The following is a 14,393-nucleotide window of genomic DNA, read 5'->3' on the forward strand; positions in this document are numbered from 1 at the left end:
CCCTCTTTGAATTAATTATTAGTGTACAGCCATGGGGATAGGCAAACCCAATATAGTAAAAGGAGAGGGACTCAGACAGACAGACGTGGCAGGCTGGGACATATTTCAGTCTGAGATTTATTATCTTTAAATTACTAATGACAGCATTTCCCCCTTTGTCTCAAATACAGTGCTTTATTAGACCTAAATGCTATGGCAACTTGATAACATAAAGACAAATGTCAATGCTGCATTTCAAAAGTGGTTGTAGAATTAAAGATGTGTGTGTGTGTGAGGGGGAAGGATTTTGTGGAAAAAAAAATAAAACTACAATCTTTTGATTGGCTGTTAAATGCTGTTTCACATCAGTTCTTCAATATCCTGATACTGCATGCCAAATGCTACACCGACTGTAATGCTGTCACATCTGATGATTCTGAATGTGAAATGAATATTTACAATCAAGCATTTTCTCAAAATCCAGACTTGTCAGGACTTTTTAAAACAGTATGAATTAGTGATTTGATTACATTGAGGATAATTCCCTTCTCTCTCCATCTAACCTATTCTACCTAGGTATCTGATTTCTCCTCAGATCCATCTCATATTCATTCCTTCAACACCATGTCTTAAAGATCCCCACCCTATTGATCTGGGGAATTATTTGCACACCCATTTTCTAAGTACTCTGATTTGCGTTCTCTCTTCCTATGTTTTTTCACACATTGACATGATTGATAAGCCGGTAAACTGGCTTTCACTGCAATCTAGAAATAATTATCACCACTGCCAAATATGCGGTAACTGTAAATCTATGGCAATGTAATGGTGGCCAGTGTTTACTACAATAGCATGGTAACAAAGTGATAATCCAATGGTAAAACAATAATTACCGTATACTGGTGGACAAATCTCAAAAACTCATTCATAAAGCTCAAAGCTAGCAGCTGATAAAGCTTTGCAAGTTAGAGAAAGCTTGAGCTTTTGTGGCCTCTTTAATTTGATACTTGATTAGAAAAATCCTCACAGAAAACACACTTCTCAAGTGAGTGTGCCCCTTAGACAAACTCCACCCAAGTATCTGTAAGGGGTGTCAGTCATGCACTTTACTGTAAAAGACTTTGCATTATTTGGATGCTGGACCTTTGTCCAGAGTTACAGTAGTGGAGAACAAAACAGGCTAAATACTTTACACTGGCCAGAAGAATAAAACACAAAGAGGCCAGCTGATCTCTCGGAAAAAATACACCAAACCAAAAAATCTACCCAAGACCAATTGCTCGGCTCAACAGGATCCGCAAGCAAGAATTCATTAACTACAGAAAAAAACCTAACAACTACAAAGTATAGCTACAAAAAGAACAAACTTTGATCGAGCAGAGGTTACACAGCTGTGGGACCCAGAGGAAGACACCCTAAGGGATGGTTGGTATGCAGGCTCTTACCTGCCCAGGGATTCTAGGAGACTTCACAATGTCAACCATTTTCAGTGCTTTCAAAAGTTCCATGGCTCACAAGCAGCAATATGAATTTAACCACTGGGGACCTGCAGACAGGTGGTCAATTCAGTAATGGTTGGGATTCTGATATTTACGGTATCTGCATCTCTTGATAATCTAGGAAATGAAAGATTTCTGATGCTTCCTGTTTTCACTTTGAGCATGTGATCTGAGAACAGTTTCACTCACACAATTTCTACTCCTGCTTCTGATCCAAGTCAGAACTGAGGGCCATGACAATTTTTTGGGAAAATCAGACAAACTTTTTCAACTCTGAAAATAAATGTGAATAGTTTGAGAATGAATTGGTTAATATTTCATTCACATGAATTCATCTTTCCCTAATTACAATGGAATAATCTCCGCCTATCCATGACAAAAAATTAAAAAATGATAGGACAATTCTTACTGTCTCCCTATTGCCCATATCTTAGGTCTTATATTTATCTTATCTTACATTTTAGGATGAAGAATCTGGAACAGAAGTACTCAACCATATTCCTTGTCCATCAGTAGGGTGAGCAATGACTGATACTTTATCGGTATTTTTTGAAAAAAAAGAAAGAAAATCTTTTCTAAAAAAGAGCACATTCCTGTTGGAATACACCAGAGACGCTCTGTTAAGCAGGGGGGCAAGAGACCCAACACTTTCCACAATCTCTTATCTCAGCATGAGGGCTGCTGTCCAACTGCGAGTACAGTTTTACTTACAATGTCTAAATAACATATTTCAGCAGCAAGAGTGTTTCTAAGCATCAGACAAGGCAGCATGGGAAGAAATGTAGCCATTTTCTCCTATGATGAAACAATTCACATTGATTGTTTCCTTTCAGTTTGAGACTAATAGTTTCTTCTGCAAAACTACATCAGATGGACTATACGATCCTGTCACTAATTATTTTGGTGGGTGCCAGGCAACACTTGCAAGGTTGCAAACCAGTTACCCATTATTAATCCCTGTATTCACAAGCTATTTTTTATGAAACAGTCATCCTTTCAGCCAGTATTTTCTGCGGCTGGCATTCACCCTACCGGTGGGATTGTTGGGGAGGGGCGAGTGGTACGAGTGGAATATGAGCAAATTCAACAGTTAGAAAGCTTTGGAGCTAACGTGCCATGGAATTTAGCTGAGTTACAAACTGTTAAAAATCACCATATTTCCCTTCCCTGGCTAGTGTTCCTCTGGAAATTTTAATCAGCAGTATCAAAATAGCAGAGCATTCTAAAGATTCAGGCCCAGCCCCATGTCATAGCAAAAACAGCAGCATCATCACAGTACTGGAGTGAGAGCACCAGATTGTTGCCAGAATAGCTGTAGCAGAAGGGTGAGGAAGCCAGGGCTGTCCTGCCTATGACTTGGTACACAGCCCCAGCATCCCAACCTCACAACTGGGGGCATGATAAATACGTAAACTTTTTCATTTCCTGACTTTAAGTGTGAGTTCTTAACATTGCATTAACATTGTTTCCTTCATTGAACAGATTTAAAATCAAATTTGTTCTCTTTAAATATACTACATTTCTTCTTTACAATTGGATTCACAACTAAAGACACATTTCTGCTGAATTGTTATGGGAGTCGAAAAGGGAAAGAATTATTTTTCTGAACAGCTTACTATTTTAGGTAATATATTACCAGAAAAAGCAACAGATTGGGCATGCAATATATTTAAATGAAAACTGAAAAAGAAGTTGCATAAGTTAGTTTTGTTGCTTAAGGATAACATTAACTTCCTCTAACAGTTTACATGCCTGTTTATGCTGCTATTGACTAACACAACAGAGTTTATTGGCAACTGCTCTGCATTACGATGCGTTTATACAGCACCAGTACTGTATGTTACTCCAGAGCTCCTTCTTGAGTGAAAAATTACACCAACAAAGCCAAAGAGCTTTAACTAACACTTCTCCAATTTTTAAATATATATATCTAACTATTTTTTTAAAAGGACACTGAATAGGTGTTTTTCTCAACGTTTTATTCTTATACCACTTCCCTCCTTCCCCCTCTGCCAAGAAATCTGAAACCGAAAACAATTTCTTACCAATATTTGTTTTCTTCGATCATGTGCTCATAGTAGTTTAATTATTGTAGGATTCCTCATAACTCTTGTGCTGGTGGCACTGTTTTCTTGGGGGGGGGGGGGGGAAGAGAAAAACAAAACACTCCCCCTACTTTTGGAGGGCAAAGTTGGGGAATTTTGCATCTCCAACATTTTCCAGATAAAGTTACTCTTAACAGGATCTTTTGTTTCTTTCAATGATTTGCAACAGTCATTTTGTTGTAGCTAGTAAGTTTGATATTAATTCTGTTTCAACTGATATTGTTGATATTTCAGAAGATAGCCCAATATTCTATGATTCTATGATTAGGACCAATGGATCAATTGATAAATTGGTAATGTCTTTCAGTGTTTATTTGTTTTAAAAGTTTCCATTTTAGGACAGGGCTTCCAAATATTAAGGTAACCTCTCATGGCCATGTTGTTTAATATTTATCTTTCTACAGGAGAATAAATTATTATTTAAGAATAAATCTCTTAAAAAGAAAAGAAAAATACCAAAGAGCAACAATTAGGAGAAGCAAGAGTAAGCAAATTCTTGTGGGTATAACCCTGTTTGATGGGACATTTGTCACCTTTGATAGGGCTCTTAATAAGTTCTGGGTCAGTTCTAACTGAGTAGTTTTATTAAAGGCTTTTCACATTCACGCTGTATAGCCCTGTTCTGCAAGTCTGGATAAAACTGCATTCAGGCAATTTGAAGAATATCCTGAAGCCCAATATTCAGATCAGTGTTTCAAATTAAGAAAGTTCCAAGACTATAGAGAGGTCTTGAGAAGGAATAACGGTCATGCTCCTCATTTTATAGTAGTTTCAGCTACCTCCTAGACTTGCGCTTCATTTTACTTCATATCCTTATTTTTTAAAGTTCCAAGACTATAGAGAGGTCTTGAGAAGGAATAACGGTCATGCTCCTCATTTTATAGTAGTTTCAGCTACCTCCTAGACTTGCGCTTCATTTTACTTCATATCCTTATTTTTTACATTAGCCATATGTCTGTTCCTGAAACAAACTGAGCTGAGAGTGCTTCAACTTTATCAAGCCATTCTGAATTAGACCGAAAATTAAACTTGTTTGGTGGAGGAAATCAGCGTTTCCACATGGTGGCTTTCGAGCATGGAAGGAGAAACTAAAGCTAAATGAATAGATATTAAACAAGAAATATCTTGGGAAACTTTATGTACATGTGACAAATTTAGCCAACAAAGTACTAAATTCTTGGACAGCAAGTTTAACATATTAATTGGTGAGCAAGTAAGACAAGATATTTCTGCTCCTCCCAACTCCACTGTGATACAAGTTAAATTACAGCAATGAGTAATTTCAATGAAAAATAGGCCAACATTTTTCCCACAGTGGTACTGTACTTTGATATTTACTTTTGTGGAAATGCACAGGAGTCAGATCTGTTTAAACGTAGTTGTATTGCCTGCTGCTAGGTATTTGCATCAGATACATGCCATAACAGTAATAATTAGAGTATCCACAAGCAGCTGAGATCTTCAAATCAAAGGGGTGATGCCACACTGCATCAATTGTATATGGTAGTTAGGTTATTGAAAAAGGATAAAAGTTAGAGAACACATCTTAACACTACAAAAACACTAATTATTATTGGTATCAAGTTTAAAACCGAGCTGTCAGATAATTAGTTCTCTCTGAAACAGGTGACTAAACTTTCTGCAAATTTCACACTCAAAAAGACATCAGGTGTCTCTGCATAGTGAGATGTGTCAATGGCATTCAGTTGTCAGTGTGGATATTATTAGACTCAAACTGACATTTCAGAGGCTTCCTAAGTGATCCATTTTTCTTTTGATCTAAAGCTGTAGAAATTGGGTTCAAAAAGAGCAACAGCTCCAAACCTGAGCCTCATTTTAAGTGGCAAAGGCAGCATCTGTGCACTTTTGCCTAATGTAGTGATTTCTCTTGCATCCATTTCACTCTGATGTCCTTTGCAGTCAAGTCAAGGCTCAGAGTGCACCATAGTCATACATACCTATATCCTGCATCTAATACTTACTTTGGTGAAATATGGGTAAATAACAGAGTTGAGTGAATAGTAAAAGAAAAAAACATGAATATTCATTCAAATTTAAAAATTAATGTTTTTGATTGTGTGTGACTCCCCCGCCCCCTTTGTGGTTATGTTTGGTGAAAAGCTGAGCTTTGTTAGCATGAATACAAATAAAAGTGCATTCAAACTCAAATAATTTAAGGACATCCAAACAAGGAATATTTTAGCATTGTTTCAAAAACCATGTAAACCTATACAAACAAGCCAACACATTTGCTGAACACTTCAGCTACTGAAGATGCCCAGTTAGTTGTTCATGAGCCATTCATAAGAGACATCACAAATATTTTAAACAAAAGAATTTGATATTTCTGTGAACTGCTCACAAATATTTTGCCAACACCAAAACATCTCAACTTTCAAGGGTAAATTATTCAGCTACACTTTTTCATTCAGTTGTACTAAACAAGTCTGTGAAATGTCATATACGACTAATACAATATCCCCTTGTAATATAATTAACATCTCCAAAGACATTGTTAGGATAAACTCATTTTCTTTCCGTTATTAAGTTAGATTAAAATTTCATCATCACCCCTTTCTAACTCTGCTGGAGACATTAGGATCTTTAGTTGTTCTGTGAAATGGAAGTAAGCGTTTCCTTCTTTCGACCCTATCTAGAGGTGAATTTGGCATTGTTACTGTGAGGATTTGGGAAGTCTGTCAATGTCAAATGTATGAATTATGTTTGATATTATGAACTCTCTGTGTGTTTATGCCCATAAGGCTGTCTTTTGCTGTATACTTTCATCATACCTTTTGTGCTAAGAAGAGGGAGAATGGCACTTTGTTGCCTGCACCTATAAGGGCTGGCCATTAAGGACCAACAACAATTGAATAACCTGGTCCTAAAACAACTGGATGGTTACAACCTAGATAAAACCAGTTTTCTCCAGCTTATCTGCAGAGAATGGAAAATGAAAAACAAAAACAGGAGACAGATCACAGAAACCAGGTGTTAGGCTGGCTTTTAAAAACACAGAGGTTTGCTTTTTGAGCTAGAGAGAACTGTCTGACTTCCAGACCAACAGAAGCTGAACGGAGTTTGCTGCATGAGTCAGAGAGTACAATCCATGACCAAGACGAGAAGTCTGAGTCCCAAGGAGTGAGGACCAGGGACTCCTGAAAGTGACAGATGAAAACCCCAGGGGCTCTCAGACTGGTGAGGACACTGAAGGGAGGGATTTGAGAACAGGTTTTGTTGTTTTTTGCATGGATCTGTATATCTCTATGCTTTCTGCATGTTTGATTAAGAAGTTACTTTGCACAGCCTCTAAGTGCCTGGCTTCAACTGACTTGTGCCTCTGAATGGGTTAAATGGTCAACCAGACTCCTTCTGTGAGTGGAGCTTGGGAAAGGGTGTGTTTAAGCTGTTGACGAGACTTGGGGGTTCAGTAATGGTCTTGGGGCCTAGGACAGCTGGACTGTGGGGTACCACTTCGGAGAAGGTGTTATCATCAGGGAATCTGTATGCCAGCAATGAGCCTAAAGACCAGAGACAGTGTTTGGAGCCTGCCTAGACCCAGGGGAGATGAAAAGCACATGAATCCAGTGTTTGTCCAACAGGGGAGAGATTGTCATGGTGAGTGACAGTTACAAAGGAGCCTCTTGTTCTAAATCAAATACACTGTTGTAAGTTGGCCCTAAGTACACCTTGACATGTCAGCTTTGCCTCCCCACTTTCTGATGTCATCAACCTCCAGTGCCACTTGTTTAATTAAGCAACATGACACAACAAGCAATGCCTTTCTGGGTGATTACCTCACACCACAGGTTGCCCTCACAGACACTAAACTGAGGACCTTTAATTTCTGAAGAACAGCAGTGATTTCAAAGAACTGCATGTTGCTCAGAGGGCTCTGCTGCTATTGTAGAATGCACAGTAGGGAAAAGTATGGAAAGGGAAAATGTTAAAAGCCATACAGTTCTTGAGGAGCATCAGTGTGAATAAAAAAGGCAGCAGTGACAGCTAACCAGAAAGCACCACTTCTCTCTAGCATGCCAAACCCATAACAAACCCCAGCTAATAAAGATGCAAACCAGCTACAACACTGACAGAGCATTTCAACACAAAATGGTCAAAAATATTTGCTTTGAACTTTGTCGTTTTTGTCTTTAAAACGTACCAGTTCGCAACCAAAATAGTATTTTCCCATCTTAATTTTGCATTAAACTTTAATCAGTGGCTTTAAAATTAGCCCACTTGTGACTTATTAACATTAATATGCCTAGAGAGCATCACTTACTGGACTCCGGGTCCGAATTGCCATCTCCTTCTGTCCGACTGTTGGGCGAAGCCTGTTCATAGTACTCCTCTTGGGGGAAACCAAGGGGCAGAGGATGCGATGTGCTTGCACTGCTGCTGGGTTCATGGTCTCCAAGCCCACTGTCACTGCAGCTTTCCTGGGAGCCGTCTGGGAGGTGAAATGTGACACGGCGTTGCGACTGCAAGGAAAGAAAGAAAATTATATGGTTTCAACTACAAACTGAGTAATTGCTTAATGCATCCAATGTAGGAAATATATTATTTCAGCTATCTGGTGAGGACACATTAACATTATCTACAGTTGTGCACAATTTCAGGCTTTTGTGAACAGGCATCTCTGCTTTCAAACCTGCTTCATCTGACAGCAGAGCTTTTCCTATTTTTTAAAACTGTAAACCTTGATGCAGAATGAAGGACGCCTCATGCTAAAGAGATTCTGTCAACCTTCACAGGCCTTTGAAGCCTTCCATAAATCGACTTGGAGATTTCAATCACCATTTGAGTCTGAATTTATTTCTCTGCTCATTTCTCTGGTTTTCAAAAGATATTCTTTTCATTATAAGCTACTCCCCTACTTTAAGGCCAGAGAATGTGAAACATTTCTAACTGATAAAAAGAAAAGGAGTACTTGTGGCACCTTAGAGACTAACAAATTTATTTGAGCATAAGTAGTGGATGCACCATATGAAGTGAGCTGTAGCTCACGAAAGCTTATGCTCAAATAAATTGGTTAGTCTCTAAGGTGCCACAAGTACTCCTTTTCTTTTTGCGGATACAGACTAACACGGCTGCTACTCTGAAACATTTCTAACTGATGTGGTTGACTCTTTCAGAATCACAGTAATAACATAACAATAAATGTTACAATGAAAATAAATCTTTAAAAAAATCTATCTAAACAAATGAACTAAAAGTAGTCCTCAGACCTTCCCCTCCAAAAATTGTAGGGACATAAGCTTTTGTTTTGATTTCATCCATAATTCAAAGAGCTTTGGGGCCAGTTTTTTAAAGGTATTTAGGTGCCTAATTAGATTTTTCAAAAGCATTTATGTACCTAACACTTAGGTGCCAGCTGCCTACCTAGGGCTTTTCAAAAATTCCAGTAGGTGCCTAAATACCTTTTAAAAATCTGGCCATTTATCTTCATACTAAGGTTGATATTTGGAAGGTGAAGTGGGTAAGGAAGCAAAACAGTCATAGCAAGATGACTGGTTTGAGGCAAAGAATTTCATATAATCATAGACTTTAAGGTCAGAAGGGACCATTATGATGGTCTAGTCTGACCTCCTGCACAATGCAGGCCACAGAATCTCACCCACCCACTCCTGTAACAAACCCCTAACCTATGTCTGAGCTACTGAAGTCCTCAAATCACGGTTTAAAGACTTCAAGGCGCAGAGAATCCTCCAGCAAGTGACCCATGCCCCAAGCTGCAGAAGAAGGAGAAAAATCCCCAGGGCCTCTGCCAATCTGCCCTGGAGGAAAATTCCTTCCCAACCCCAAATATGGTGATCAGCTAAACCCTGAGCATGTGGGCAAGACTCACCAGCCAGACACCCAGGAAAGAATTCTCTGTAGTAACTCACATCCCACCCTATCTAACATCCCATCATAGGCCATTGGGCATATCTATCACTAATAGTTGAAGATCAATTAACTGATAATTAGGCTATCCCATCATATCATCCCTTCAATAAACTTATCAAGCTTAGTTTTGAAGCCGGATATGTCTTTTGCCCCCACTGCTTCCCTTGGAAGGGTGTTCCAGAATGTCACTCCTCTGATGGTTAGAAACCTTTGTCTAATTTTGAGTCTAAACTTCCTACTGGCCAATTTACATCCATTTGTTCTTGCGTCCACATTGGTTCTGAGCTTAAATAATTCTTCTCCCTCCGTGGTATTTATCCCTCTGATATATTTATAGATAGCAATCATATCTCCTCTCGGCCTTCTTTTGGTTAGGCTAAACAAGCCAAGCTCTTTGAGTCTCCTTTCATAAGACAGATTTTCCATTCCTCGGACCATCCTAGTAGCCCTTCTCTGTACCTGTTCCAGTTTGAATTCATCTTTCTTAAACACAGGAGACCAGAACTGCACACAGTATTCCAGATGAGGTCTTACCAGTGCCTTGTATAATGGTACTAATACCTCCTTATCTCTACAGGAAATACCTCACCTGATGGTCTCACCCAAGACCTCATTAACTTTTTTCATGGCCATATCACATTAGCAGCTCATAGTCATCCTGTGATCAACCAATACTCCGAGGTTCTTTTCCTCCTCTGTTACTTCCAAGTGATGCATCCCCAGTTTATAACAAAAATTCTTGTTATTAATCACTAAATGCATGACCTTGCACTTCTCACTATTAAATTTCATCCTATTACTATTACTCCAGTTTACAAGGTCCACTTGGTTTGTGCTCCTTCTCCTCATCCTTCTTTACATACCTTTACCCCGGAGCGTAACACTCTGAAGTCTAAAAATCCTTACATTTTAAAGTTACACGGAAGTTATTACAAACACCTTCAACATCACTTTCTTATGACATTAAGTACTGAACACCACGATGGATGTAAACATACATGTTTTAATAAAATTACTATAAGCTTCCAAGTAGAATGTAATGGACAACACAGAAATAAAAATGTGACTGTAAAGAAATTAAGTTTTCTTAGCAAACAGTGCTCACTACATCAGTTTTACACCCATATCACATCTTTGTTCAACAACATTCAGATTTTTCCCCAAAAGAAGCATAATACTATGCTTAATACTATGCATAATACTATGGTTTGGATCATCTTCCTTACAGAAAAAAAAAATGATGAGGATCCCATTGCAGAGGTCTTGCACTCGAGACAGTGGGGTCTCGCCCCAGCAGAAAAGGCCTCAGGGCCCATGCTAAAATTTCACAGATTATGGAGGATCCACAAGAGGCCAGACCTATCTATATAGATCCTCTATGCCTCTGTTCTGGTATTGGCACTTAGTGCACCCGTCCAAAAGCTACCTGGGACTCAACCTGCCTGTAGCTGTCCAAAGAAACTCCTGGAAAGAGACGCTGTGGAATGTTTTGCATGAATGGATGGGGAACAATGTGTACTTTCACCCGCAACTACCACACTCCTGCCCAGTCTCTGATCCTTTCCCCAGCACAAACTCACAGAGACCCAAAAAGTGCCCCCCACAAGGCCCAGAGGAAGGGATCGTTCCACAGAGATGACTGATGTCTTCTGGCCCAGTTGACACAATGCTTAAAATATCCATGGCTTCTTGAAATCTAATCTATACTAGTGCTCTCACCGTTGTTACTGCTGGTGAAGCTGAATAATAGGAGCAACGGTGAGGAATTTACAGCCAAAAAAAAAAAATCTAACTGCCTTATGCCCTGTGATAATCAAAAATGTGTGCACATTTATGCATGTAATCTGCATATATAAAATATAGTAACTGCACAGAACAATTAGACATGCAACCGCATGCGTAAATATGTAAAAATAAGGCCCTTACAGGATATTAATAAGAAAAAGAATAGTAAACTAATTAAGATACATTTATAGTGACTATGACTCATCATATTCCAGTGCATAAACTATTTGCCAGACACAACTTTTGCAGACACAAAAGAAACTACCCCTTTGAATATTACTGTAGAACTAGGTATATTCAGTTTTCCACTGAATTGTCGAAGATGAGAGGAATGAAAACAAATGGAGCCTGTCAAAGTAACTTGATATATTTTTTGATGAGATTACAAGTTTGGTTGATAAAGGCAATAATGCTGATGTAATATACTTAGACTTCTATAAGGTGTTTGACTTGGTACCATATGACATTTTGATTAAAAAGCTAGAATGATATAAAATTTACGTGGCACACATTAAACGGATAGGTCTCAAAATGTAATTGTATATAGGGATTCATCATCGACCGGATGTGTTTCCAGTCGGGTCCTGCAGTGATCTGTTCTTGCCCCTACACTGCTTAATATTTTTCTCAATTACTTCAAATAAAATATAAAATCATTACTGATTAAGTTTGCAGATGACACAATAAATCTGGGACTAGTATATAATGAAGAGGACAGGTCACTGATTCACAGCACTCTGGATTGCTTGGTAAGTTGGGTGCAAGTAAACAGTGTTGTTTTAATATGGCTAAATGTAAATATACATATCTAGGCACAAAGAATGTAGGCCATACTTACAGGATGGGGGGACTCTATACTGGGAAGCAGTGACACTGAAAAAGATTCTGGGTGGGGAGGTTAATCAGCTGAACATGAGTTCCTAGTGTGATGCTGCTGCCAAAAAAACTAATGCAATCCTGGGATGCATAAACAGGGGAATCTCAAGTAGGAGTAGAGATGTTATTTTACATCCATATTTGGTCCTGGTGTGACTGTTGCTGGAATACTGTGGCCAGTCCTCGTGCCCACAGTTCAAGACAGATGTTGATAAATTGAGGCGGGTTCAGAGAAGAGTCATGAGAATAATTAAAGGAGTGGAAACATGCCTTACAGTGATATACTCAAATAACTCAATCTATTTAGCTTAACAAAGAGAAGGTTAATAAGGGGTGACATCATTACAGTTTATACGTATCCACATGGGGAACAAATATTTAATAATGGGCTTTTCCATCTAGCAGAGAAAGGTATAACACGATCCAACGGCTGGAAAGTAAAGCTAGACAACTTCAGAGTAGAAATGAGTAATTTTTTAATGGTGAGAGTAATTAACCATTGGAACAATTTACTAAGTGTCATGGTGGACTCTCCATCACTGACATTTTAAAATCAAGATTAGAGGTTTTTTCTGAAAGAGCTAATATAGGAATTATTTTAGGGAAGTTCTGTGTTACACAGGAGATCAGACTAAATGAAAATAATAGTTCATTCTGGCATTGGAATCTATGAATCAAATAAACAAATGGGGAAAAGTAAATTAGTTTTTAAATATTATTTCAGTTAACATAAATTAAGGTTTTATTAGTAACAGACAAAAATATCTGCCTTAAAAGTATAGGGAGCCAGATGTTTAGCTGGTATAAATCACCACAGTACCACTGAAGTCAATGGAGTTACCCCAATTTACACCAGGTAAGGATCTGGTTCATAATCATTAATTTGAAAATGTGCTTGCAAAGTTTGACACACTTGATAATACAATCTGATAACAAAGCAGTTACCTCTAGAGCAATTTATCAACATGAGAGAAGAAAAGTACTATTTTTTTCCCAAGTAACAGTGCTGTCATTGTCTTAATTCATGCAGAAACCACAACAACAATCTGGAACAAGTCATACTAATAAAATTTTGCCAAAAGCAGGGACTTATCTTCTGTCACATTTATTTTGGAAATTTCCTCCTTGAGGCATTTCAATTTCAATTTATAAGATTACAAAATATCCTCAGACTCCAGCTGTTTTTCTATTTATCTCCAAAGGGAGTATATATACATAGTAACAGAATAACAAGGATTATGGCCTGTTTTATTCATTTGATTACAAGTTACCACATTTTAAAAAGAAAGAAAAAAATCTTTAATTTTTTTAGCTTTACAGAATATTAATATAGGATTAGAACCTTAAAGGAACTTGAGCTACAAACCATAACTTTCCTCTCAGCTTCTTTTCAGTGTAAAGAAAGATGTTCTATTATAAAAGTACCAGTCCACCCATTTCCAATGTCTCCTATCATTTCGTACTGGAAGCAAGGCATAGATGCGTGGGTTGTCTTCCAGCTATGTCTCTTCCAGCCCTTCTCTGCAGAAGTGAGAAGAACCTCAAGAGAGAAGAAAAAAAGTCGAGGAAGGCTCTGTGTCCCAGATGTTGGTGTGTGTGTGTTTGAAGGCCTCTGGCAGAATTCCCTCCCCTTTGCCTGCCTCTCAGATCTTGGGTTTGCTCTGGAAGCCAGAACCAGAGCTCCGTTTCTTAGGAGGAAGTTGCTGTTGCTGAGCATCCCTGCAAAGTTGCAGTTTTGATGATTTAATTGGGGATTGGTCCTGCTTTGAGCAGGGGGTTGGACTAGATGACCTCCTGAGGTCCCTTCCAACTCTGATATTCTATGATTCTATGATTCTATGTGCGACATTTTTTAGTTCAAATTCATTTTTTGACATATTTAGTGCTATTAAATTTGTTCTTCAGTGAAATTAAAAGACAATGAAGGTTGCTTCCAGAGATGTCATAAGCACAATCAGAATTTTTGTCAGAGGTGTCATCTGGCAGCTAAGAAAAGGCTGCATTTTGTAAAGCAGCCTGTCTCTGGTGGGATCAAACTGAATTACAAAAAGAAACTGAATCAAAAACCAAAAACAAACAAAACAAAACTTTCACCCTCATTATTCCAAGCTATATGAAGACTGATCAAAGCCGCAAACTACACAGAGTTCATTGTTTCATGACAATAATTAGACTGTGGCAGTGGGACCAATAAAAGATGAGTCTAAGTAAATAGCTTTCGATACATTGGAGGGATGATTCCTAGAATTATACACCAGGG

At 38.3% G+C, this 14,393-nt stretch overlaps 1 protein-coding gene across 3 annotated transcripts in view; it reads right to left on the bottom strand.

Moving 5' to 3' along the window:
- The window catches only part of PCDH11X (protocadherin 11 X-linked), a 992,740-nt gene that overhangs the window by 241,304 nt on the left and 737,043 nt on the right, over positions 1 to 14,393 (bottom strand). For all 3 annotated transcript variants that reach the window (XM_048863059.2, XM_048863058.2, XM_075132425.1), the window contains one exon: positions 7,866 to 8,064. In XM_048863059.2, the coding sequence (XP_048719016.2) occupies positions 7,866 to 8,064 (199 nt within the window). The remainder of the gene's footprint in view (positions 1 to 7,865; positions 8,065 to 14,393) is intronic.

The sequence above is a fragment of the Caretta caretta genome, chromosome 9 (genome assembly GCF_965140235.1).
Source record: "Caretta caretta isolate rCarCar2 chromosome 9, rCarCar1.hap1, whole genome shotgun sequence".
Lineage (NCBI taxonomy): Eukaryota > Metazoa > Chordata > Testudines > Cheloniidae > Caretta > Caretta caretta.